This window comes from Salvelinus namaycush, chromosome 33 (genome assembly GCF_016432855.1).
Source record: "Salvelinus namaycush isolate Seneca chromosome 33, SaNama_1.0, whole genome shotgun sequence".
NCBI classification, from domain to species: Eukaryota; Metazoa; Chordata; class Actinopteri; order Salmoniformes; family Salmonidae; genus Salvelinus; species Salvelinus namaycush.
This window is the reverse complement of record NC_052339.1, coordinates 12,310,606-12,337,787: the sequence shown is the minus strand read 5'-3', so window position 1 is coordinate 12,337,787 and position 27,182 is coordinate 12,310,606. Positions and strand designations below refer to the sequence as shown.

The 27,182-nt window shown below is 43.0% G+C and overlaps 1 protein-coding gene across 1 annotated transcript; it reads left to right on the top strand.

Annotated features, from left to right (window-relative positions):
• On the top strand, window positions 1-13,420 carry LOC120027781 (ras-related protein Rab-18). Its single transcript, XM_038972810.1, has 7 exons — window positions 1-207; window positions 2,987-3,042; window positions 6,930-6,991; window positions 7,400-7,472; window positions 8,044-8,162; window positions 10,224-10,290; window positions 11,359-13,420. The coding sequence occupies exons 1-7, from the start codon at window positions 140-142 to the stop codon at window positions 11,529-11,531; spliced, it is 618 nt and encodes a 205-aa protein (XP_038828738.1). The 5' UTR covers window positions 1-139; the 3' UTR covers window positions 11,532-13,420.
• Window positions 13,421-27,182: the final 13,762 nt, after the last annotated feature.

Genomic DNA, 27,182 nt, shown 5'->3' with positions numbered 1-27,182 from the left:
CATGGGTCTTTGAGGTGGTTGCGATCCGCCAATACAAATTTAAAGAAGAAGTCTCATTAGCTAGCTGACAACTCTCCTAGGGTGTATTTTTACAACTCTCAGTTGAAGTACAAGTATAGTCTATAGATCGCATAGGAAGATGGAAGACGACGTTTTAACAACACTGAAAATATTAATAATTGGAGAAAGTGGCGTTGGGAAGTCCAGGTAAGAAAGCTGGTAGCTAACAGTAGCTGGAACGATTAGCTAGCTAAACCCTGTTGTCTCGTTAAAAAATGACCATGTTTTCGTGCTGTGTCTGTTAACCAGATAGCTTGAGTGTTAACAAAGCAAACAACAACATATGTTGTTAGGTCATAGTAAACTGGCTAATGTAACACAATCGTTTGCTATGCCACATCAGCTAGCTAACGTTAGCTAGCTTACTATGTGGAACGGGTGACGTAATCGATGTGATGAGTTGGAGGTATTGCAACAACAAGGATGGCTGCAACGAGTTATTTTCACACAGCTAACGTCTTTATAATCCCTTTATTAGTCACTTCAGTAGGAGTGAGTTTTGTAAGATTAAATCAAAAACTATAATTTTGATTGTAGTATACAAATAACTAGGTTAATAATGCTTTAATAGCAGGTAGCCTAGTGGTTAGAGCGTTGGGACAGTAACCGAAAGGTTGCTAGATCGAATCTCCGACCTGACAATGTAAAAATCTGTCGTTCTTCCCCAGAACAAGGCAGTTAACCCACTGTTCCTAGGCCGTCATTGTAAATAAGAATTTGTTCTTAACTGACTTGCCGTGTTAAATACATATTTTTATAGGAAAAGTGTCAGTGAAGTGATCAATTTAAGTGTAATTCAATTCACGGGTTTAGTTATGTTATATTAATCTAATAAAGACTGGACATTTGACGCCTCCAATATGACAGCAAGATTTATCTAGGCCTATGCCCTGAGTGAGACCCAGTGAGTCTAAAAGGCCTATGTCAAGGCCAATGCCTTAGCAATAGCTAAAGAGTTTGGCCAACTCAGCTGAGAGAGTTAGTATATTAAAGGGTGCCATGATGGCAACAAGTTCCAAGAAGAAATTCTAGAAATAATGCAAAGTAGGATGTTATTGTCATGGAATGTTACCAAGCTGTGTATATCTCTGGCTTTAGTCTCTAGACTGCTAGAAAGAATGCTGGTATGTAGTAGGGCTATGCTATATTACTAAAGCATGAGGACTAGTGCACCTGCACTGCTCGGCCCAGCAGTCAGATGTCATTTTCATTTAAGGCCTTTGGTTCAGACCAGACAGCCTTCAGTTTCTCAAAATAATCAAATAAATGTTTTTAATTGAAGAAAGACCAACAGACTCACTGCAACTCCTGAGTGTCGCAGCGTTCTAAGGCACTGCATCTCGGTGCAAGGGTACTGGTTCGAATGCAGGCTGTGTGCAAGAGTCCACTACAGTCCACGGTTCAAATCCAGGCTGTATCACATCCGGATGTGATTGGGAGTCCCATAGGGCGGTGCACAATTGGCCCAACGTCGTCCGGAGTAGGCCGTCATTGTAAATAAGAATTTGTTCTTAACTTGCTTGCCTAGTTAAATAAAGGTTACATTTTTTTATTTAATAACTGCATATTCCTTCCACCTGACTGGCCAGAGACACTCCCAAAATGCATCTGCATCAAGGGACAAATGGTTATTTTCTAAGATTTTAAGCCTTTTCAAGCCTTTTTTGTATTTTAGCGAGATTAGCAATGAGATGCGAAGGGTCTTTTTTTTTTATCCAGGCGACTCAATTTAAGAACATTTACAAGGACGGCCTGGAATTTCTTCTTGGAACTTATGGTGCCAACATGGCACCCATTTAAGATTCTAACTCTCTCAGCTGAGTTGGCCAAGCTCTTTAGCTATAGCTAAGGCATTGGTCTAAGATATATCAGACTCAGGACACAAAGGCCTAGCTAAACCCTGCTGTCATATTGGATGTGTCAAATGTTCAATTTTGATCAAATTCATCTAACACCTGAATTGACTGAATCAGACACTTTTCCAAATAAAACAGTAGCTTAAATATTTGTATACTATCAGCAAAATGATTGTTCTGATTTATTATTACAAAACGCACTTATACTGAAGTGACTAGAGGCATATAAAGACGTTAGCTGTGTGAAAATAACTCTATGCAGTCATCCTTGTTGTTGCAACACCTCCAACTCATCACTAACGTTAGCTATTGGTATGAATAATGTGGGCCAAGGCTAGTGTTTCATCTGCCCATTTTGGGTTACTGCCTCAACCTTGAATTTTGAAGTATTGTTAAAATGTAATGGCATACGATTACTCAATCTTCATTACTGACATTATGTATATATATTTTTTGTCATTTATTTGTTAAATAAATGCATGATCTCATTCTCAAATATTCCCCCTCTCTTCCTAGGTCTTCAAATCATTAGAAATCTCTCTGGCAGAGAATAGGGGTTTTATTTTACCGGGCAAATTGGTCTGTTGCACTGCGATTGTGCTATTATGTAGGCTAAGTAACAACATTGCTACTGAGGTATCAGGATACTGACATAAAACTATGATCAGTTGTTCTTCTGACATTCAATCTGATAAATCATTTCCATGTGGATGAAGAAAATGGATGTATGGTTGAGTAAGAAAATTAGAGTATCGGGCTATTATCTGTGCTGGGGTTGACTGGAAATAAGGATTAGCTAGCTACATCATTAGCCCTGTGATTCCGTTCTTAGCACTTGATTAGTGACTCAACTGAACCCTGACCCTCTGAACACCAACCGATGATGTCATCTGGTTGTTAGTGTATTTAATATGTAGGCCTATGTGCTCATGGCTATTTGCCTTTGTGGAAGTTGCCCTCCATTTCAAATGTGTTATACAGTCCTGTAAAAACGACACAGTTGTAATTGTGCAAGGCTAAAATGGAAATGATACAAATTATAAAGTATTTGTCCTTTTTCTCTTTTGCAGTCTTCTCTTGAGATTCACAGATGACACATTTGATCCAGAACTAGCAGCAACAATAGGTAAGACCTTCTGAAGGCAGTGTCACTAGCCCTCTATAACCCACACACATAATAGTCAGTATCATTAGTTCTTGTTTTAGTGACAGTTCCCCTGATTAATCCTGGATTGGCTAGGACTAGGAGCCCTTGTTGTCTCGTTAAAACATGCCCAATAATTAAATGGGCATGTTTTCGTGCTGTGTTTGTTAACCAGATAACAATCTAGCTAACAGCTCTTAGCCTATTTTCTATGAGGTCACTCAAGACAAACCGTGAGCGCACACAGACAGTACTGGACAGGACCCCTCTTATCTGAGCTAAGCGCAGGGTAGCTTGACCTGGTCAGCCCTGTACTGGGCTCATATGGGTATCAACAGTATGAACAGACCAGGTAACAATAACAGTAACTCACTGACTGGTATTCTGAATGAAAAGTATAGATAATATCCCAACTATTTCAATAATCTACTTTCTAAATTTAACGGAATGAATTTGAGATACAGCCCGGTCTACATTGAGTGAGCTAATTCAACTGGTGGTGAAATGCATGGTTTGGGAAATGGAGAATTCCTTTTCTTCCAGGATCTGCAAATGATATCAGAATTCCAAACTGTATTAAACATTAGACTCTTCAAGGACACCCCTATTATTTCTTTCAGGTAGCCTTGAGACAGTTAACATCCAGGAGTCTTAGTGAAAGACCGGCTCAAAATTCATAGCGCTATTGATTACTTAGAATGGGAGACACAAACGGAATAGTGCTGTTTTTTTTTTTCTACAATAAGAAGTTCTTATAGCTGACTGCACAATGTAGTCTTTGTTAAAACAACCATACGTGCCTGTGGATTCCCAGAGAGAAAGTTCAACGTAATAAAATCATTTTTCTGGTAGGCATGCCTTACTCCTATTTTACTTGGCCAACTCAATATCTTTGCCAAACAGATGTCCCCATAGAAGTTTAGCTATACTCCCCACATTGACACAAGTCCCTTGTGATTTGTGGTCTGAGAACCACTGGTATCCCTCAATTCCTGCTTGCTCCTTTCTTCCTTTGTATAAAGTAAAAGTACAATCTACACTTGTCTATCTGTCATATTAGCATAAGCATACCGTGGTCTCTTATTTGAGTCTTGCTGTAATTCTGTGCCAGCATGTTACAAATCTGTATCGGAACATGTGGTTTGTAGCGCCCCTTTGACATTTAAACAGAGCCATCCAAATAAAACTACCTCCCTATCATCCAACTACTTTCTGTCTTAAATACGGTGATAAGAAACTTCGGTTCAGGCGTACCGGTTCTCATGAATAAATACAGAGCCTCAGATTTGAAGACACAGGTTGTCTGTGATCAGTTAAAATACTTTGACACTACTACTGTTTTGGTGCATGTGGTTGTTGTACTTAGTTTGCTGTCTGTGTGAGTTATCAAGTGTTATACAGCGGGTGGCTCTAATGCGGATTGGTTAAAACCGCTTTCCAGTCGGTGTATATTCCACAAATTACCATATACGGCTAAATCTATTAAATATAATGGACTATTTACTCTGTTCCATCTGACTGCGCAATCCACTGTCTCATCAGCCCCCGCCAGGCACTTTATAAACTTGATCTCCACTATGAAATGCATCTAGACATTATCTCACATTTCTTTTAGACTAACCTTTAGTTTTCAACAGCGGAGATTTGTATAAACCTGGCTGTCTGCCTCTCGGACATTTACAACATTGTTTCGATCTTCAGCTGTCCCATTAATGGGCGTGTCGGGATGAGACAGACACAGGAAGGCAGCGTTTCTCAGCCAGTCGAAATCATTAATCAGCTGGCATCATTTTTATCGATATATATCTATACAAAGAAATGTAAATTGGGAAAAAAAGGTGAAACGAAGTGCAGCTAGTTTGCGGTCTTTCCAGCTTCAGTTTGACGTGATTGTGTTAGCTGTGTTGTTGGCTAGCTCCCCTGAACAACAGTGTCCTGACAAGGAAGCACATTTTCTAAGCCAGGCGATATCACACTTTTTGACGTGACTGTAAATTAGCCGTAGTTGGCTAGCTAACAAGCATGGGATAAGAATGTTACCAGCCAGTATGGCAATGGAACATTTGGAGTCGCGTCCATAGATACAGAACAAAAAGACTGAAGGACTGGGTCGCGTCTCTAGAAACCAAACCGATAGAACGAATGACCAGCCATCTTGGGTAGCAACCCTAGATTTGTGTCTGGACTAGATCTTGTGGAAGGATGAAATGGTATCCATAAATTCATCAAAATAAAGTATTTAATGAAAATGTCAATCATTATTTGAATATGTTGGTAACCCGTTGTATACAAGTGATAATGCCCTCGAAACCGGTGTTGGGGGATATATTGGCACGGTTTGCCGGCCCTCGACTTCGTTTCGGGCCTATCACCCATGCCAATGTATCCTCCAAACACAGGCTTCTCGGGCATTATCTTAAATCAAACGCACATCATTTAGTGGGTTGCAGGGTCGGAAAAAAAGCTCCATCACGTACCTTTTTATTAATAAACAAACAATGTTTGAGTTGCCTATTCCAGTTTCTATCAGAAGTACTCGGGACGTTTCAGGTCGCCCGTAAAGAGTTGAGTCTGCAGCACAACAGCCCTACCTTGACTACACCGCAGTGATTGTCAGTTATTGTTGGCTTGGTGATGTATGAACCAGATGCTGCATCATGGCAATGACTGTACTGTTGTCTACACTGTAGTGGGTGCTAAATACCACGGTCAGTAGGGATAAACAAAGAGCGAGAGGACATGCTTGACACTCTTTTGGGTGTAGGAGGAGGGCAGGGTGAGGAGACGAGTCCCTCTTCACTCCTCTCTGTTTTGTCTCTTGTCTGGGGCCTGGTCCAGACATAAAAACAACCCCATCTTAAGCATACGTTTTTCCTGATAAATCTTTCAGTGTGTGCTAAAACTATGGACAATACGTCCAGCCAAACCCTTCATGCTATGTGCGCTGAAAGAAGCCATAGAGATTTACTCGTCATGCGTGACGAGCACGACGCTTTTATTTTGATGTATTTTCGACCGAAGAAGAGGGGATATGAATCATGGCACTTCTGAGCGACGGCACAGGTGGAGTTTTTTTTGTTTTGTTGTTGAAATTTGCTATATTTTTATCTTTACATATTCAACCACATATTCCCCACATAGTTTTAAATCAGGACTCGCATCATAATTTAAGTGCACAAAGCTCCTCCCCTCTCTGACTAGTGAAAGGATCTGTTTTAGTTCAGACATGCATTGTGTGGTACATGTAGGCCTAAGTTAAATGAGTCAAGTTCATTTGTCTTCTTGATTCATATTCTTGGCGTATATGACCTGTGTGATGACTCAAATCACCAGGCACACATTTATGATGAAGACATCATCTTTGATTGGGGGTGCGTTCGTAAATTCACTCTGGGGTGCCAATGAGCACTCAGGGTATTTCGTACATTCAGAGCGTTGTCGGATTGTCCGTTTTGTAAATGCTTTCAGAGTGCACACTAGACGCTCTGACCGAGGAGTAGGGTTGATCCGAGTGTTCTGACCTCATAACGGCAGTCAAGCCCCCAAGCAAACTGGCTAACATTGGCTTGTTTGCTAGCTACTTCCAGACACAAATGAGAACACTTCACTCTGACCATTTTACTCTCCCTAGCAGAGCTGGTTATGCTGTTTTCATGTTAACCAGAGCTTTGGTGACTGTAACTGTGCTGCTGGCAACAAATGAATTACGCTTTTTGCCAACATTTACCAACACCGGCCATATTCAACGGGTGTTGAGCATTTGTAAAACTCTGCACACTCAGGCGAGAGTGCTCTGAAATCTGAGGATAGCCCGAGTGAATTTACGAACGCACCCTGAATGTGTGTTTCTCTCTGTGTTTCTTACGCAGGCGTTGATTTCAAAGTGAAGACCATCTCAGTGGATGGGAACAAGGCAAAGTTGGCAATATGGGTAAGTAGTCCTCTATACACACACACACACACACACACACACTGTCCCTTTCAAAACTGACTGGAAAATGCTGGAAAGGAGTTATTGTTGTCGACAACTCCTAGGGATGGCTAGTAAAAAAATATCTAATTGCTTAACTTCCACTTAACAAATGATTCACTTAACCTCCACAAGATGGTGCTGATGTACATCATTCTGAGCACCAATGACAAATGGCTGTCAAATCTCTCTTTATGCTTTAGTCCTTGTCCTCCATCACTTTTTATGGTTCTGTCTTAGTCACACCACCATATTTTCCTCCCCATGTGTCCAGAGCCTGATGGCTGAGAGGGTTATGGCTGTGTTGTGTCCAGAGCTGTTATGTTTTGATGTGCCCAGGGCTTTAATGGTTATGGTTGTGTTTTGCAGGACACGGCTGGCCAGGAGCGTTTCCGAACCCTGACACCTAGTTATTACCGCGGCGCGCAGGGAGTCATCCTGGGTGAGCAAACAACTTCATCATTCAGACCTCTACCCCTTTAGACACATACAGCCACTGCAGGTCCGGACAGCCACCATAAAGACTGATGGCTTTTCATCCTGTCCTCTTTCCTACTCTCTGGAACTGACATTATTGCTCTTAACGCTAGAGCAGACATCCTCCAAAGCCTACAGTATACCAGGAGGCTATGATAGTGTGGCTAACACCATGGATGCAGTAGAACTGGCTTTCTAAACAAAAGTGTTTTATTTCCTCATCAGTTCTAGTCCGGTGGACAAGTGTCCGATTTTGGGTGAATTGTGGCTTTTGTCATATAGAGATGGCACATTTCACACACATTCCTAGTAGTAGCAGAACCAGTGTTGCTACGCTACATTTTGTGTTGATACACAGCTCAGGACTACTTTATGATATAACACTAACACATTCTTGTGATGCGTCGGGGGGGGGGGTTGAAACACGGTTTGAAAGGTCAAAGGTCCCGCCCTCAGTTACAGTATGTCCTGCAGTCATCTGCTGACAGAGATACAATGTTTTTGACCGAGCACCTCACCTCTTGTCTCTTCCTCAGTGTATGATGTAACGCGACGGGATACTTTCACCAAGCTGGACAACTGGCTCAATGAGCTGGAGACGTACTGCACAAGGAATGACCTTGTCAAGATGCTGGTCGGGAACAAAATTGATAAGGTGAGTCCGTTTGTTTGTGTACAGTGTGTCATTTAGGCTAGAATTGTGCTATAATCAGTGGTAAATGTTTGTTGATACTTTATAGGTAGCAAGGCTTTTCCCCCTCATAGAATCAACACATTCTATATACAGGGAATTTCCTGTTTTTCAGTTATCTTCTGTTCATTGTATTGACCTACCCCAAACCAATATCCCCTTCTTGATTTTCTAGGTTTAGATCATACCCCAGTATTTCCCCTGTATTATTTTATTCAAAATGTATTATATTGTATATAAAATAAAAATAAATTGTTAAACTCGTAGTAATGCCTCTAACTGACTGCACAATGTAGTCTTTGTTAAAACAACCATGCCTACCTGTGGATCCCCTACTCCCTCCTGCTACCCTTGCCACCACTGCTGAAAAATATCCTAGGGGATCCACTGCGCTGGTGTATATTTGAAACATTCTTCAGTACTAGGTATAGTATGTTCCTAGTTTACAGATTGAGCTGGAATGTAATGTGAATAATATTGCCTCCCCAACCTGGGGACACACATTTGAACACATCCCGAGCCCATGTGGCCCACAGAAGTGTTTTGAATACACTCGCATGTTCAACCAAATGTTATCTCTGGGTTTAGTTCCCTGAGTCTGTGTTTTTTAAAAACAAACATTGTAATTACATTGAAATGTATCCTGCTGCCTCTGTCATCTTCCGCCATAGTAGGTCCTTTGTTTGTTGTTTCTTAACCCTGTAAGATAATATAACATTAGTAGACGTCATGTACATTACTGGTCTTGTGGTACTGACTGTGGTACTGACTGGAATCTCCTACACTGTATGTACAAAAGTATGTGGACACCCCTTCAAATTAGTGGATTCGGGTATTTCAGATACACCCATTGCTGACAGGTGTAAAAAAAGAAAATTGCACACAGCCATGCAATCTCCATAGACAAACATTGGCAGTAGAATGGCCTTACTGAAGAGCTTAGTGACTTTCAACGTGGCACTGTCGTAGGATGCCACCTTTCCAACAAGTCAATTTGTAACATTTCTGCCCTGCTAGAGCTGCCCCGGGCAACTGCAAATGCTGTTATTGTGTAGCAGAAACGTCTAGGAGCACACAGCACGTAAAAATCATCTTTCCTTGGTTGCAACACCCACTACCGAGTTCTAAACTGCCTCTGGAATCAATTTCGGCACAAGAACTGTTCAACAGGAGCTTCATGAAATGGGTTTCCATGGCCGAGCAGCCGCACACAAGCCTAAGATCACCATGCGCAATGCCAAGCGTTGGCTGGAGTGATGTAAAGCTCACCGTCATTGGACTCTGGAGCAGTGGAAACGCGTTCTCTGGAGTGATGAATCTCGCTTCACCATCTGGCAGTCTGACGGACGAATCTGGGTTTGGCGGATGCCAGGAGAACACTACCTGCCTTAATGCATAGTGCCAACTCTAAGGTTTGGAGGAGTAATAGTCTGGGGCTGTTTTTCATGGTTCAGGCCCCTTGGTTCTAGTGAAGGGAAATCTTAACGCTACAGCATACAATAACACTAGACGATTCTGTGCTTCCAACTTTGTGGCAACAGTTTGGGAAAGGCCCTTTTCTGTTTCAGCATGACAATGCTTCTGTGCACAAGCAAGGTCCATACAGAAATGGTTTGTCGAGATCAATGTGGAAGAACTTGACTGGCCTGCACAGAGCCCTGACCTCAACCCCATCGAACACCTTTGGGATGGATTGGAAAGCCGACTGTGAGCCAGGCCTAATTGCCCAACATCAGTGCCCGACCTCCCTAATGCTCTTGTGGCTGAATGGAAGCAAGTCTCTGCAGCAATGTTCCAACATCTAGTGGAAAGCCTTCCTAGAAGAGTGGAGGCTGTTATAGCTTAAAGGGGTGACCAACTCCATATTAATGCCCGTGATTTTGGAATGAGATGTTCGACGAGCAGGTGTCCACATACTTTTGGTCATGTAGTGTATGTTTCCCGTGTACCCAGCCCAGTCACATTCACAGTAGCTGACAGGTATACTGGACAGACCTCATAAAAGATTACTCTTCTTTGTTTTAGGAAAACCATGAACTAGACAGGAACGAAGGCCTGAAGTTTGCAAGAAAACATTCCATGCTGTTTATAGGTAAGTCGGGAGCTGGGAGGATTCCCCTCTCGGATGCGACTCGGGGCATGAGTTATGGCCCACCATTATGCAGGGGAAACAGCTTTTTAAATACCTGTCATACCTGGACTGGAATGTTTGCCTGCTTCTATTCTTAGCCTTATCTTTTTAATATCCTCTAACATCTTTCACTTTATGTCTAACCCCCCACCTATGTGGACAAAGTTGTCTGATTTTTGCTTGAAATAAGCAATTTAATGACTTAACATTTTTTTTTGTGTATAGTTACCATGTTTTTGCCTGTATTTAGTATAACATATTTTAGATAATTTTAATGATAACCACGTGGTAAATATACACTGTGTTAAAGGGCAGTGGGACCAACACTCATACATAATTGACTCGGAGCAGAAGTTTATTCTGCCATTCCAGAGACACCGCTGTTTTAGGAACCGCGTCAACTACTTTATTTTCTCTCCAATTTAAGAAACAACAATTTTACCACTTTTGTTTTTACATTTACGTCATTTAGCAGACACTCTTATCCAGAGCAACTTACAGGAGCAATTAGGCTAAGTGCCTTGCTCAAGGGCACATCAACAAATTTCTCACCTAGTCAGGGATTCGAACCAGCGACCTTTCGGTTTACTGGCACAACGCTTTTAACCGCTAGGCTATCTCCCGACTTCGTAAGACAAACTTAGTGCATGAAATCTTTGTCCGTGTCTTTGTTATTCCAATCAGAACAGAAATAACTTCTACCAATCAATAGATACGGCTATTTTGAGCAACTTGTTCAAATTGTAGCACTCGGAGAGCACATTCTAGCTAAGCAGTAATGCACAAGAGGCTGTGATAAACATAGTCCCAGGTAAACGACGTTGTTCGGTCCGACACGCAGCGGAGGCACACAATGTTCAGGAAAATTACCCTGTCTAGTTTCAGAGAAATGCAGCTGTGGAGGTCAGAAGCTAGATGACATGAAGGAGCAGCCAGTCACTGACAGTTGTTATGTCTGTATCCCTTCTTCCTCCTCTCCCCCTCTCTTTCTCTCCTAACCCCCCCCCCCCCCCCCCTTCTCTGGGCCAGAGGCCAGTGCTAAGACGCGTGATGGGGTCCAGTGTGCGTTTGAGGAGCTGGTTGAGAAGATCATCCAGACCCCTGGACTGTGGGAGAGCGAGACGCAGGGCCGAGGGGTCCAGCTGGGCCGGCAGGACCAGGCTGCAGGGGGTGGCTGTGGGGGTTACTGCTCCCTGGTATAGACCCACACTACATTCACACGCAACGCGCGCACATACAAAGCATAGACACTCATACACACACACACACATATGAAACGCACCCCACACACACTCACTTGAAAGACACACCCAACCAAACACTCACACTGATGGCTGATGTCCTGCGATGAGGACTATGAAGGCTATAGTTTTCAGACTATTTCCCACATCAGCCCCTTAGGTGTGGAGTGAGGCAGGGCTGCTCCTGACCAGCACCCTCCGCTCACTGGCTGTGATCATTCATAGGGGCGTTGCTGTTTGCACACTTCCTGTTATCATGGCTATAATTCTGTTTAAAGGTACTCTACCCTGTTAGTCTTTCTGAAAATGATATTAGTGTATAACTTGGTGGAATAGTGAGGGGGGGCACCACACCATGGAAAGCAGATGGGGGTATTATTTTCATTCAGAAAAATATTTTCTATCACCTGTTCTCAATTACGGTTGTAACGAGTTTTGTTTGTCCTCCCCCTCTCAACACTTTTTTGTTGTAGGATTTCCCCCCCCCCCCCCCCCCCCCTCTATTTTCTCTGCTTTAACACTTTGTTCCTCCTAGCAAGGCAAGCTAGTGTGTGTTGACAGCTAGTGTGTGTTGGCTGCAGGGATGATTCTCCAGCCTGTGCATCTACCCTGTGTGATCATGCAGCCTTGTCCCCCAGTGCTCGCCCTCCTAACAGCGCTGCAGTTGATTTTCTTATCAGGCCAAGCCGTCATGTATTCTCTCTCTCTCTCTGTCTCTCTTCCACAAGCTGCCTCTTTTGTTCTAAAAATTATAGTCACCATGTTTCTGGAACAAAGTTTTACAACTTTTCCTGACTTGGACTTGAAACTTTCAGCATTTTCTTGAAGGGTTTATAAATCAAACAGATTGGCACAGGAGGGTTGGCTATCCATTGTGTGTGTGTGTTATGAAAAAGAAACTAAACGAACCAACGCTGCATGTTTTGTTGGTTGTTCTAATGGGCTGTGACCAACCTGGTTATCTGCCACTCGGACAGTTAAATATTAATATCAGTATCAGCGCTAGCGTCAGTCTTGCTTCAGCTTTTCATAATGCATCCCTATATGGAAAAAAGACTAAAGTTTTCTATATTAAAGAATACATTGAGTCATATGGGTGTTAGCATTGAAATCAAAGAAGGTGTAAGACCTGTAAAAAAATGAGTTTTGCAATGCTCTGTCTCCATGTTCCATGTCCTTAGACCTTGCCTGTAGTTCTTGAGAGCCAGGAAGAATGTGTTGGGAAATGTAGTTTTGGGTGACCGTACCTATGACCTACGGTATATTTGTCAGGAGTGACACGGATGCCTTTACAGTATGTCTAATCAAAATATTATTATTTCTTATCCTTTTTTTTTTAATTGCATGGAGAATTCTTTTACTTTTTCATGTTTGTTTTATAAATGCCTTGCAGAGACAGTTGCATTGTGTCCCAAATGGCACCCTATTAAATATATAGTGGACTACTTTCAACCACCCTGGTCTAAAAGTAGTGCACTATATAGAGAATTAGGGTGCCATTTTGGACAAACTTGGACTGTATGAACCACACATACACAATTGAGTTAAATGTACCTTCATCCAGAACCTTGCACACAGGTTTAGAGTAGACTGCATTGGGATTTTTTATTTGTTCTGAATGAACTAGACGTCTGCTTTATGATTGAAATGACAGAGACTTTAACTCTTGAACTTGTTATTTTCTGTTTATATGTGACAGCATATAAACACATTGTAAATTCGTGTGTGTGTTTAGGAATACTTATGAAAATATGTATAAATCCTGTGTGGATTGTAAAATTTGAATGTATACATACTACAATTATAAAACCGCCCTATGTATTAAAGTGAATAAAGTAATTTTTAAAGGATTCTGAAGTTGATGCTTATTCCTGCCCGAGCTAAGGAGCCCTCGCCTATTGTAAAACAAAGTGCCAGATCCTATTAACTTAGTATAAATCTTCACACAGTACTTGTACTTCACCTCATCTGAGACGTCTTCACAGAAAACGACCTAGACTACTTACCATGTTGGAAATGTCATCCTTTGGTGAGCACTGAGAAAGGGTTTCTCTTAAAGCCTGTTTTTGAATTCCACACGTTTACAGATCGAGAAGTAGATATGTGTTTGGTTTAAACACTGTCCGAGGACTCCTGTCAGCTCCCTGTGATTTCTAAATCATCCTTTGGGCAGCTGGTCAGGAAACCCCCACTAGTATTTTGCCCTGGTGCGGTGGCTTGGACTGGGATGTGCATCAGTCCTGTGTCATTATGAAAGGGCTGGCAGAGCCGACCGAGCCCACTACCCTCAGTCTTTCCTCACTGCTCAGGGAAGGCTGTTAATCTGAAAACACAGACCTACAACATAACTGAATGTCTGTAGCATCTATAGACCTAACCACTACATTGTTAGATTGAGAATCTGCTTTATTACACAGACCAGAGGTCTGTCAGTGCAGAAAGTACATTAGAAGGAGCATTTTCCCAGAGGATTCTCAACCACCACCAACCCCAAACTCAGACTTGGGTTCAATACTTTAGCTGCATTTGATGGAGCCTGCCTGGCGCAATGGAACTAATCGAATAGCACAAGGTGCAAACTCTGCTCATCTTGCACACTTCAATCGAACGCTGAAAGTTATCTGAAACAGAATAAATACAAATAAATATTATTTGAACTTAGGTCTGACAATTGACCACCAGGTGGGATATACAGTGCATTTGGAAAGTATTCAGACCCCCTTGACTCTACATTTTGTTACATTACAGCCTTATTCTAAAATTGATTAAATCTACACACAATACACCATAATAACAAAGCAAAAACAGGAATATCACATATACATAAGTATTCAGACTGTTTACTCAGCGATTACAGCCTCAAGTCTTTTCGGGTATGACGCTACAAGCTTGGCACACCTGTATTTGGGGAGTTTCTCCCATTCTTCTCTGCAGATCCTATCAAACTCTGTCAGGTTGGATGAGGAGTGTCACAGCACAGATATTTTCAGGTCTCTCCAGAGTTCAAGTCCGGGCTCTGGCTGGGCCACTCAAGGACATTCAGAGACTTGTCCCGAAGCCACTCCTGCGTTGTCTTGGCTGTGTGCTTAGGGTCGTTGTCCTGTTGGAAGGGGAACCTTTGCCCCAGTCTGAGGTCCTGAGCGCTTTGTGCCAGGTTTTCATCAAGGATCTCTCTGTACTTTGCTCTGTTAATCTTTCCCTCGATCCTGACTAGTCTCCCAGTTCCTGCCACTGAAAAACATCCCCACAGCATGATGTTGCCACCACCGTGCTTCACTGTAGGGATGGTGCCAGGTTTCTTCCAGACATGCCGCTTGGCACAGAGAATCTTGTTTCTCATGGTCTGAGACTTTAGGTGCCTTTTGGCAAATTTCAGGTGGCCTGTCGTGCCTTTTACTGAGGAGTGGCTTCCTGCTGGCCACTCTACCATAAAGGCCTGATTGGTGGAGTGCTGCAGAGATGGTTGTCCTTCTGGAAGGTTCTCCCATCTCCACAGAGAAACTCTGGAGCTCTGTCAGAGTGAAAATTGGGTTCTTGGTCACCTCCCTGACCAAGGCCCTTCTCCCCCGATTGCTCAGTTTGGCCAGGCGGCCAACTCTTGGAAGAGTCTTGGTGGTTCCAAACTTCTTCCATTTAAGAATGACGGAGGCCACTGTGTTCTTGGGAACCTTCAGTGCTGCAGACATTTTTTGGTACACTTCCCCAGATCTGTGCCTCGACACAATCCTGTCTCAGAGCTCTACGGACAATTCCTTCAACCTCATAACTTGGTTTTTGCTCTGACATGCACTGTCAACTGTGGGACCTTATATAGACAGGTGTGTTCCTTTCCAAATCATGTCCAATCAATTGAATTTACCACAGGTGGACTCCAATCAAGTTGTAGAAACATCTCAGGGATTATCAATGGAAACAGAATGCACCTGAGCTCAATCTGATAGCAAATGGTCTAAATACTGTGGAAAAAGTCAATGAGTCTGAATACTTTACGAATGCACTGTATGCCACGTCCCATTGCATTCTCTTTCCACTTAACACTACTCAAATTGGTACTAGCAATAGTATAGTATTATAACAGTATGTCGGAGTCCCAAATGGCACCCTATTCCCTATATAGTGCACCACTTTTGACCATGGGTGGCAGGTAGCGTAGTGGTTAGAGCGTTGGGCCAGTAACTGAAAGGTTGCTAGATGGAATCCCTGAGCTGACAAGATAAACATCTGTCATTCTTCCCCTGAACAAGGCAGTTAGCCCACTGTTCCTAGGCCGTCATTGTAAAGAAGAATTTGTTCTTAACTGACCTTGCCTAGTTTAAATAAAGGTTACGTAAAAAAATATGGGTTGCAGAAAATGTATAGTCAGTCAGGTTTTTAAGGGACTGGAGTGAGCCAGTCTGAGCGGCCAGCCGGGCTAAGCTAACAGAGTGGGTCTGTGTCTCATTAGCACGGGCTCCTCTCCGCCAGGCCGTATGGGTTTTGGGTTAGCGCTAGCTCAGACGAGCCTCTCAGGAGAGCCGTCATGCTGTCATGTGTAAAAATGTTACGAGACGTCGGGCATCGTTTCATAAGGTGTCGGGTTGCCAGACGTCACTCAGTTTGTCATGCTCATTGTCGGTCTACTATCAGTTAATTGTTTTGCCATGCCGACCAGAAGAAAGAATGGGGAGAGAACAATTGAAAGGATCACGCTCTCTGTTACTGATGCTGGGAGAGATCTGAGTTATCGGGGGCCTTAAGGCTAATAGGTTAACCATAAGGATAGCCTCCTCTCCGCTCTGCGCCCAGAAAGTGTTGTGTGTGAAAGTGATGGGGAGCACTGGTGAGTCGACATTGCAACAGGCCTTGTCTAAAAAGCTACTCCTTCCACACTGTGCCAACTTGAATCAAACCGTATGTACCGTGCTGGCTCTGATTCACATTGGCCCTTGCAACACATTTCCAGTAGTTGGATGCGTAACGAGGCCGGAGCAGTACGGCTTGGTTCGGCTCAGCTCAGTAGTGTGAAAAGGGTGGTCTATAAGCAGGGCTGGGGAGTAACTGATTACCGTACATGTCATCTTATTTTTTTTTATTTTTTTGTACTGTAATTGGTTATGTTACCAGCAACAATATTGTAATCAGATTACAGATACTTTGAAGAACTAGATGATTACTTCTTGGATTACTTTTAAATGTTTGCAAGAAAAAAATACATTCACACCTTTGTGCATAAGTTTAAGTTTGTTCCACCTCAGCAAGTCTGACCACAACTCAGAGACCACTATGATGACACAGCAAATATGTTTGATGGATCCTTTTTGTCTTCTAGGTTAAGGGAAAAACAATCCAAAAGTAAGTAATCAGATTACTGAGTTTAAGTAATCAACAAGTTATGTTACTGATTACAATTTTGGACTGATAACTTAAACGGATTACATTTAGAAAGTAGCCTACCCAACCATGCCTATAAGGCACCTGTGCGTCTGCAAACTTTTCAAGTGTTAACGTTCTGAAGTGAGGTAGAGGAAAATGCCCCTCCATCCTCCTTCCCTATCCTCTGAAGTCAGTAAGCTCCAGCTTCAGCCAAGCTCCCTGGCCTTCTCCTCTCTTAGGTTACCCTGTGTACGTCCCAAATGGCACCCTATTCCCTATATATTACAGTACATATGACCAGATCCCTATGGGTCATGGTCAAATGAAATGCACTATTAAGGAAATAGGGTGTGATTTGGGAAGCAACCTCTCTCTGTACCAGAAGCCTCTGAGGTAATGCAACCAACAGCCCCAGGACTGATGAGACTGTCAATGCAGGTGGAAACACACTAATTAGGTTGAATCTCCTGTTTAGATTGTCGTTTTACACTCTGTCACCTGTTATTTCATCAGGAGCTTCTTGTTTCACAATTTCAGTGGTCCCTCGGAGATGTATGGCCCTCCTTTTGTCCTATAATACTACTCCTTCACTCCCTCGATCTTCTCTACCTACCTCTCACGCTCTTTCGCTACCTCCCTCTCTCTTTCTCTACCTCTCACTCTCTTTCTCTACCTCTCTCTTTCTCTACCTCTCACTCTCTTTCTCTACCTCCCTCTCTCTTTCTCTACCTCTCACTCTCTTTCTCTACCTCCCTCTCTCTTTCTCTACCTCCCTCTCTCATTCTCTACCTCTCACTCTCTCTCTACCTCCCTCTCTCTTTCTCTACCTCTCACTCTCTTTCTCTACCTCCCTCTCTCTTTCTCTACCTCTCACTCTCTTTCTCTACCTCCCTCTCTCTTTCTCTACCTCTCACTTTCTTTCTCTACCTCCCTCTCTCTTTCTCTACCTCTCACTCTCTCTCTACCTCCCTCTCTCTTTCTCTACCTCTCACTCTCTTTCTCTACCTCCCTCTCTCATTCTCTACCTCCCTCTCTCTCTTTCTCTACCTCCCTCACTCTCTTTCTCTACCTCTCACTCTCTTTCTCTACCTCTCACTCTCTTTCTCTACCTCTCTCTCTCTTTCTCTACCTCCCTCTCTCTTTCTCTACCTCCCTCTCTCTTTCTCTACCTCCCTCTCTCTTTCTCTACCTCCCTCTCTCTTTCTCTACCTCCCTCTCTCTTTCTCTACCTCTCTCTCTTTCTCTACCTCCCTCTCTCTTTCTCTACCTCTCTCTCTCTTTCTCTACCTCCCTCTCTTTCTCTACCTCCCTCTCTCTTTCTCTACCTCTCTCTCTTTCTCTACCTCCCTCTCTTTCTCTACATCCCTCTCTCTTTCTCTACCTCTCACTCACTTTCTCTACCTCCCTCTCTCTCTCTCTACCTCCCTCTCTCTCTCTACCTCCCTCTCTCTCTCTACCTCCCTCTCTCTCTCTACCTCCCTCTCTCTCTCTCCACCTCCTTCTCTCTCTCTACCTCCCTCACTCTCTCTACCTCCCTCTCCCTCTCTACCTCCCTCTCTCTTTCTCTACCTCTCGCTCTCTTTCTCTACCTCGCTCTCTCATTCTCTACCTCCCTCACTCTCTTTCTCTACCTCTCACTCTCTTTCTCTACCTCTCTCTTTCTCTACCTCCCTCTCTTTCTCTACCTCCCTCTCTCTTTCTCTACCTCTCTCTCTCTCTCTACCTCCCTCTCTTTCTCTACCTCTCTCTCTTTCTCTACCTCTCTCTCTTTCTCTACCTCTCTCTCTTTCTCTCCCTCTCTCTCTTTCTCTACCTCTCTCTCTTTCTCTCCCTCCCTCTCTTTCTCTACCTCCCTCTCTCTTTCTCTACCTCTCTCTCTTTCTCTACCTCCCTCTCTTTCTCTACCTCTCACTCGCTTTCTCTACCTCCCTCTCTCTCTCTCTACCTCCCTCTCTCTCTCTCTACCTCCCTCTCTCTCTCTCTACCTCCCTCTCTCTCTCTCTACCTCCCTCACTCTCTACCTCCCTCTCCCTCTCTACCTCCCTCCCTCACTCTCTACCTCCCTCTCTCTTTCTCTACCTCCCTCTCTCTTTCTCTACCTCCATCTCTCTTTCTCTACCTCCCTCTCACTCTCTTTCTCTACTTTCCCCTCTATCTCTTTGTATCTCTCACTCTCTTTCTCTACCTCCCTCTCATTCTAGATCGCAGTCTCCTGTTTTTTGAAATTGTGTCCTGAAACAGTATGAACAGAGATAGTGTTGGTGTTGACATAATGTTAAGACAGGGTTAGAGTAGTGTAGGGCCCACTGAAGTTAGATTCTGTCCTCCTCAGAAAGGTGTGATCATATCCTCTGAGATACCAGGCCTACAAGATCACCTATCAATCAGACTGGAGCAGCCCCATAACTGAATAATCCCTGACCTTGGGTGAGTAGGAAACCTCTACCCCTGCTTGGTGTGAACCCTTGGCCTAATTTCGTGTATTCAATTTGACTTGTAATTCAGTTGTAATTGAGTTTCCTCAGGATTTGAAACTAAGTGATTGTATTGTAACCTATATTTGTTATTTGGGAAAACACAGACTCCTATGTAAAGGTCCCTAAAGAAAGCAAGGGAGAGGGACTCAAGTGATTCCACACCCATACAGCGGAAGCTCCTTTCTCTACAGGGCAGTCTTTCATCTTGGCCTCAGGTTACTGTGTTAATAAGCACAGGGCTCGGAGAGGGACAGACCGGGGCGCACGCAGGCATATATATATATATATATATATATATACATACACACACACACACACACACACACACACACACACACACACACACACACACACACACACACACACACACACACACACACACACACACACGTGTACCACCCCACCATCCTGTGGAAACCAAATGAAAGGATGAGTACCACCATTCATCATCCATCTACCCATAATTCCCCTGTTTATTGCGCTCCCCGCTCCACTCTCCTGTGGCATATTTCTGGCATACTCCGGCTCTCCCCAGAATTCTTTAGCTGTGCTGTCATTCACCCACACCACCCGACCGCTTGTCACAAAAAGCCCTCCGGTCAGATCTGGACTCGTGCTACTACAACATGGAAGCAAATATCCATACAGGCCCAAACTTATTGGATTCTATAATAAACGAATCACATTGTGTCAACATGGGCCGGGTGTAAGCTTTCCACATGCCTGAAACACTTTTTCATCCATGAAAAAGGCCGCATGTTTTACTGCTACGCTTCTATCTCGACCCGCCTTGAAAAAAAATATATATTATTAAACTCCCTTTGGGCTACATGATTGGCATGTATAGAAACAAATTCATTATTTTGTATAAATAATCCTGCTCTGTGTTATAATTGCGCTGCTTATTTTCCTTTGCCAGGATGATCTGGTTTTCAGGGCTGTACTAGTGAATTCATTAGAAACCACAAAGACCAGAAGTCCCTGCAGTTTGACTGGCATTGATGAGGCGTGTAGGTCTGTCAGGGTGGGGAAGATACAGGGTTACTTTTCCTCAAACGCTGAATAGGCGTGCCACCTTGGACAGAATAGGGGGTGTTTAAGAGAAGCAGTACAAAGTATCGACCTGACAAGTAGTTCAATGGTACTAAACCCTTGCCACTTAATTTGAGTTGGTAGCTTTGCCACTTTTGTTGGTAGCTTTGCTACTTTTGTTGGTAGCTTTGCCATTTTTGCAGGGTGTTTGCACAGCATAGTACCTTTGCCCTGCAGCTTACCTCTTACTTAATGTATGTTTTTCCAACATGTCTGTTCCATTGTGCTCAGGATGTAACCTGAGGTTACGTTTATTACCCTGAACCACAGGAAGCTCAGGTTCTTTAAGATGTACGGCGGACAATTGAAATTGAAAACACAGACAGGCCCCGACCTCAACCTCTCTCTCTCTCTCTCTCTCTCTCTCTCTCTCTCTCTCTCTCTCTCTCTCTCTCTCTCTCTCTCTCTCTCTCTCTCTCTCTCTCTCTCTCTCTCTCTCTCTCTCTCTCTCTCTCTCTCTCTCTCTCTCTCTCTCTCTCTCTCTCTCTCTCTCTCTCTCTCTCTCTCTCTCTCTCTCTCTCAGTAGAATACAGCTCTTGCTCTATAAAGAAACTATAGATGAGTTTCACATAGACAGACACATCAAAAGTACTGTACATGAGTTTTGCTTGATCTAATCCCAGTCAATATCTTGTATCCACTTCTTTTGGGTAATTCATTTCAATCAGATTCAAAAGGAAAACAATAGTCTATCTGACTAATCTTGTAACCCAGAACCAAATCTCTGTGTTACATCTATGTTAACAGTCACGCAAAACTCGGAAAAACATTGCTGAGTTCCAAATGGAACGCTATTTAACTTTACAGTGCACTACCATTTGGGCTCTCGTCAAAGGTAGTGCACTATAAAGGAAATAGGGTGCTATTTGGCACGCAGCCATAGTGAAGTGTATGCGATCTACATGTTTCATTTAGTTCAGGTCATGCTACCACTAAGTCACTCTCTGGTGCTGAGAAGGTTCTAGCGTTGATGTCTTGTTAGTTAAAGCTCCTTGAAGATCGAGATAGGACCTTGAAGATCGAGTTCACCTCACCCACTACACTACTATACTGTGGAATGGTTGCGTCTGGAATCCATTCAGAGATTGCCATAAGAAGCTATTCCCAACATTAGAAATGTATGCAACATTTCTAAGTGACCACAAACTTTTGAAAGGTAGTGTACAGTTGAAGTCGGAAGTTTACATACACCTAGGTTGGAGTCATTAAAACTTGTTTTTCAACCACTCCACACATTTCTTGTTAACAAACTATAGTTTTGGCAAGTCGGTTAGGACATCTACTTTGTGCATGACAAGTAATTTTTCCAACAATTGTTTACAGACAGATTATTTCTGTGCCTTTAAACAGCTTGGACAATTCCAGAAAATTATGTCACGGCTTTAGAAGCTTCTGATAGGCTAATTGACATAATTTGAGTAAATTGGAGGTGTACCTGTGGATGTATTTCAAAGCCTACATTCAAACTCAGTGCCTCTTTGCTTGACATCATGGGAAAATCAAAAGAAATCAGCCAAGACCTCAGAAAAAAAATTATAGACCTCCACAAGTCTGGTTCATCCTTGGGAGCAATTTCCAAACGCCTGAAGGTACCACGTTCATCTGTACAAACAATAGTATGCAAGTAGAAACACCATGGGACCCGACGCAGCCGTCATACCGCTCAGGAAGGAGACTTGCGAAAAGTGCAAATCAATCCCAGAACAACATCAAAGGACCTTGTGAAGATGCTGGAGGAAACAGGTACAAAAGTATCTATATCCACAGTAAAACAAGTCCTATATCAACATAACCTGAAAGGCCGCTCAGCAAGGAAGAAGCCACTGCTCCAAAACCGCCATAAAAAGCCAGACTACGGTTTGCAACTGCACATGGGGACAAAAATCGTACTTTTTGGAGAAATGTCCTCTGGTCTGATGAAACAAAAATAAAACTGTTTGGCCATAATGACCATCGTTATGTTTGCAGCTGAAGAACACCATACCAACCGTGAAGCATGGGGGTGGCAGCATCATGTTGTGGGGGTGCTGTGCTGCAGGAGGGACTGGTGCACTTCACAAAATAGATCATGAGGAGGAAAATTATGTGGATATATTGAAGCAACATCAGTCAGGACTTCCAAATCAGTCAGTCAGGTCTTCCAAATGGACAGTAACCCCAAGCATACTTCCAAAATTGTGGCAAAATGGCTTAAGACAACAAAGTCAAGGTATTGGAGTGGCCATCACAAAGCCCTGACCTCAACCCTATAGAACATTTGTTGTCAGAACTGAAAAAGTGTGTGCGAGCAAGGAGGCCTACAAACCTGACTCAGTTACACCAGCTCTGTCAGGAGGAATGGGCCAAAATTCACCCAACTTATTGTGGGAAGCTTGTGGAAGGCTACCCGAAACGTTTGACCCAAGTTAAACAATTAAAGGCAATGCTGTCAAATGCTAATTGAGGGTATGTAAACTTCTGACCCACTGGGAATGTGATGATAGAAATAAAAGCTGAAATAAATCATTCTCTCAACTATTATTCTGACATTTCACATTCTTAAAATAAAGTGGTGATTCTAACTGACCTAAGACAGGGAATTTTTACTAGGATTAAATGTCAGGAATTGTGAAAAACTGAGTTTAAATGTATTTGGCTAAGGTGTATGTAAACTTCCGACACCCCTTCAAATGAGTGGAGTCGGCTATTTCAGCCACACCCGTTGCTGACACGTGTATAAAATTTAGTAAACAGCCATGCAATCTCCATAGACAAACATTTGCAGTAAAATGGCCTTTCTGAAGAGCTCAGTAACTTTCAACGTGGCACCATCACAGGATGCCACCTTTCCAACAAGTCAGTTCGTCAAATTTCTGCCCTGCTAGAGCTGCCCCGGTCAACTGTAAGTGATGTTATTGTGAAGTGGACATTTCTAAGAGCAACAACTGCTCAGCCGTGAAGTGATAGGCGACACAAGCTCACAGAACAGGACCGCTGAAGCTTGTAACGCGTAAAAATCGTCCATCCTCGGTTGCAACACTCACTACCGAGTTCCAAACTGCCTCTGGAAGCAACGTCAGCACAGGAACAGTTTGTTGGGAGCTTCATGAAATGGGTTTCCATAGCCAAGGAGCAGCACACAAGCCTAAGATCACCATTCGCAATGCCAAGCGTTGGCTGGAGTGGTGTAAAGCTCACCGGTATTGGACTCTGGAGCAGTGGAAACGCGTTCTCTGGAGTGATGGCGGACGAATCTGGGTTTGCCGGATGCCAGAACGCTCCCTGCCAAATGCAAAGAGCTCGGTGTGGAAGAACTTGACTGACCTGAATAGAGCCCTGACCTCAACCCCATCAAACACCTTTGGGATGAATTGGAATGCTGACTGCGAGCCAGGCCTAATCGCCCAACATCAGTGCCCGACCTCCCTAATGCTCTTGTGGCTGAATGGAAGCAAGTCCCTGCAGCAATGTTCCAACATCTAGTGGAAAGCCTTCCTAGAAGAGTGGAGGCTGTTATAGCAGCAAAGGGGGGACCAACTCCATATTAATGCCCATGATTTTGGAATGAGATGTTCGACGAGCAGGTTTCCACATACTTTTGGTCATGTAGTTTATGTTACGTTTTGTATGATATGTTGGATGTCCGTCACCTGTTTCGTATTACGAATTCAAATTAGTATTATATGTTACGAATTTACTAAATGTACAACATGTTATGAATTTCCCAAACGTACAATATTTTACGAATTTGCTAAATGTATGATATGTTACGAATTCTAGCTAGGTGGCTTGGTTACTAACGTTAGCTAGCTGGCTAACGTTTAGGGTTAAGGTTAGGGTTAAGTATAGGACTTATGTTAAAGGTTAAGGTTAGGGGAAGGGTTAAGGTTAGGGTTAAGTATAGGACTTAGGTTAAAGGGTTAAGGTTAGGGGAAGGGTAAAGGTTAAGGTTAGGGGAAGGGTAAAGGTTAAGGTTAGGGGAAGGGTTAGCTAACATGTTGCAAAGTAGTAAGTAGACTAAGTAATAAGTACAACTTCTGGCGCCGACAGAGATGGCCGCCTCGCTTTGCGTTCCTTTTTACAACAACCACCCGAGCTGCTGCCTGTTCACCCCGCTACCATCCAGAAGGCGAGGTCAGTACAGGTGCATCAAAGCTGGGACCGAGAGACTGAAAAACAGCTTCTATCTCAAGGCCACAGACTGTTAAACAGCCATCATTAACATTGAGTGGCTGCTGCCAACGTACTGACTCATCTCTAGTCACTTTAATAATGAAAAATTGATGTAATAAATGTATCACGAGCCACTTTAAACAATGCCACTTTATATAATGTTTACACACCCTATATTACTCATCTCATATGTATATACTGTACTCTATACCATCTACTGCATCTTGCCTATGCCGTTCGGCCATCGCTCTTTCATATATTATTATTCATTCTTTTACACTTGTGTGTATAAGGTAGTTATTATGAAATTGTTAGGTTAGATTACTTGTTAGATATTACTGCATGGTCGGAACTAGAAGCACAAGCATTTTGCTACACTCGCATTAACATCTGCTAACCATGAGTATGTGACAAATAAAATTTGATTTGAGTTGAAAGGTTGCTAATTAGCTCAAATGCTAAAGCTGTCCATGATGAGAATCAAACTTGTGTTGGTAGACGTTTGCATTATACGTCCACCCAACCACCTCCATTTTTGCCTTAAGTAACCATCTGTGTTATGTAACCATGCCAAAAGTAACATATACTAATTTGAGTGTCCCAGATTTACATTTACTATGTTACCTCTAGTCTATGAAACCAGGCTGTTTGTTTAGGTTATATTTATGACTGGTATTTTCGTATTCTGTCTAAGAATTTTATACAGGCGAATGGAAAAATAATAATTTCATGAATTCCTTGTCATCACATATTTAATATTTTGAAAAATATCACCATATCTGAGAGACCTCAAAGATTTATGACTCAAAAATACTGAAATGGTTGGAAAATGTTTTCATTGCACAGATGTTTATCACTTTTTAGACTAATATTGAATACAAGACGATAGATTTGGGTCCAAAAAGTACATTTTATAGATGTTGTTATACTTTTATAATATTTTGGAAATCAATATATTTTGGATTTGGAATACTTTATTGATACAGTGGTATAATTTACAATAGCGGGACAGTTTACTGTGGTACTCGAGAAAAGAGACCCTGTACTTTATAGATTTGTTCCAAATGGCACCCTATTCCATTTATAGTTCACTACTCTTGACCAGGACAAAATGGAATAATAGGGTGCTATTTGGAATGCAGCCTGTTAGTTAGTGGCAGATGTAGAAGCTGGAAAACTGTGTGTATGTGCGTGTGTCTGCGCATGTGTCTGCATGTATGTGTGTGTATGCATGTGTGCGTGTGTTGTTTGTGTGGGAGTGTGTGTGTGTTGTAATGGTAGCAGCCTCGCCCGGGCCGGGGGCCTTTAGGCTTGGCTGTTTTGTCTACTCCTCACCCATCTCAAGGCCGTAATGTGGAGGACATTAGTAACCTGCTGGGCCTGAGCCTGGCTTAACATAGACTGGCACCGGCTCTAAAAACTCTCCACGTCTAATTTTACATCAGCTTTCACACACAATATGTTCAGACACACACACACACACTCCTGCCCTTCCTAGGTAAGCAGATACAGTAACAATGGTGTAGGTTCCCCACAGTGCCGGTTTGGGGCTCGGGGCCCGCCTTGGCTCCTGGCTACCAACGTCAAGGTGTCTGTGTGTGTGTCTGTGCATTGGCTCCTGGCTCCTCACCGTACAGACCCTGAGTGGCTCCGAACTCATTTATGGTGTTGGATAGCAGCAGGCACATTTCCAAGAGTTCAAATATTTACATTCGTCCAATCAAGCGGCAGACAGTAGCGCATATATTTCAGTGAGGTCATCAGCGTTCTGCCTCCCACTCCCACCGCAGAGCTTAGGGGATCCAGGGTACTGTAGCTCATAGTATTCTCCCGGACACAGCCGAATAACGGAGTATAACACACACAGTGGACAGTTATTGATGTTGTCCCCTCCTCCTCTGTCTGTCTCTTTCCGAGCTTCAAATATTTTGAGGTAGTTTATCTTCATCTAGGTTTTAGAACTTGATCTTATCTTTTTTGGAACATTTCAGTGGTCTCTCTGTTTTCTCCTTGATTTATTTTCTCTGTCTCTCTGTGTAAAGAACTGCAACTGAAATGACAGCCATTCAGGGGTCAGAACCAGGATACCATCATATATTTATCTGAGAACATATGACCGGATGAGGTGCTAAAACGTTCTCTGAAACCTCATTTCCCCCACAATGTTAGTTTTATTAGGTCCATTCTAATAACAAATACCAGGCATGTATTATAACAGTATAACATATGGACTATATTCTCAAAAGATACATAAAAGACTGTTCGAGATCATTGGTTAGATTAGGTTTGTGGGATTCTGTGTATGGGTGTCATATATAATAAACCAACCTACAGTAGAACTTTATATCTATAACTGAGGTCTCCTCTGAAGGAGATGAGCGGTATATGATGATTAAATAGCAGTCATTTAAATAGGACCCAGTGACGCAAAACTCAACCCTGACAAACGCCAGAGCATCTGGGTCTGAGATGACATGCAATACATGGGGATGTGATGTCCCAAATGGCACCCTATTCCCTATGTAGAGCCATACTTTTG

Bases quoted from the DNA above. Each gene is read 5' to 3' on its own strand.
- LOC120027781 (XM_038972810.1), top strand. From the start codon at position 140: ATGGAAGACGACGTTTTAACAACACTGAAAATATTAATAATTGGAGAA. The intron at 6,992-7,399 runs GTAAGTAGTCCT...TGTGTTTTGCAG, and splicing joins AGGCAAAGTTGGCAATATGG to GACACGGCTGGCCAGGAGCG. The intron at 7,473-8,043 runs GTGAGCAAACAA...TCTCTTCCTCAG, and splicing joins CGCGCAGGGAGTCATCCTGG to TGTATGATGTAACGCGACGG.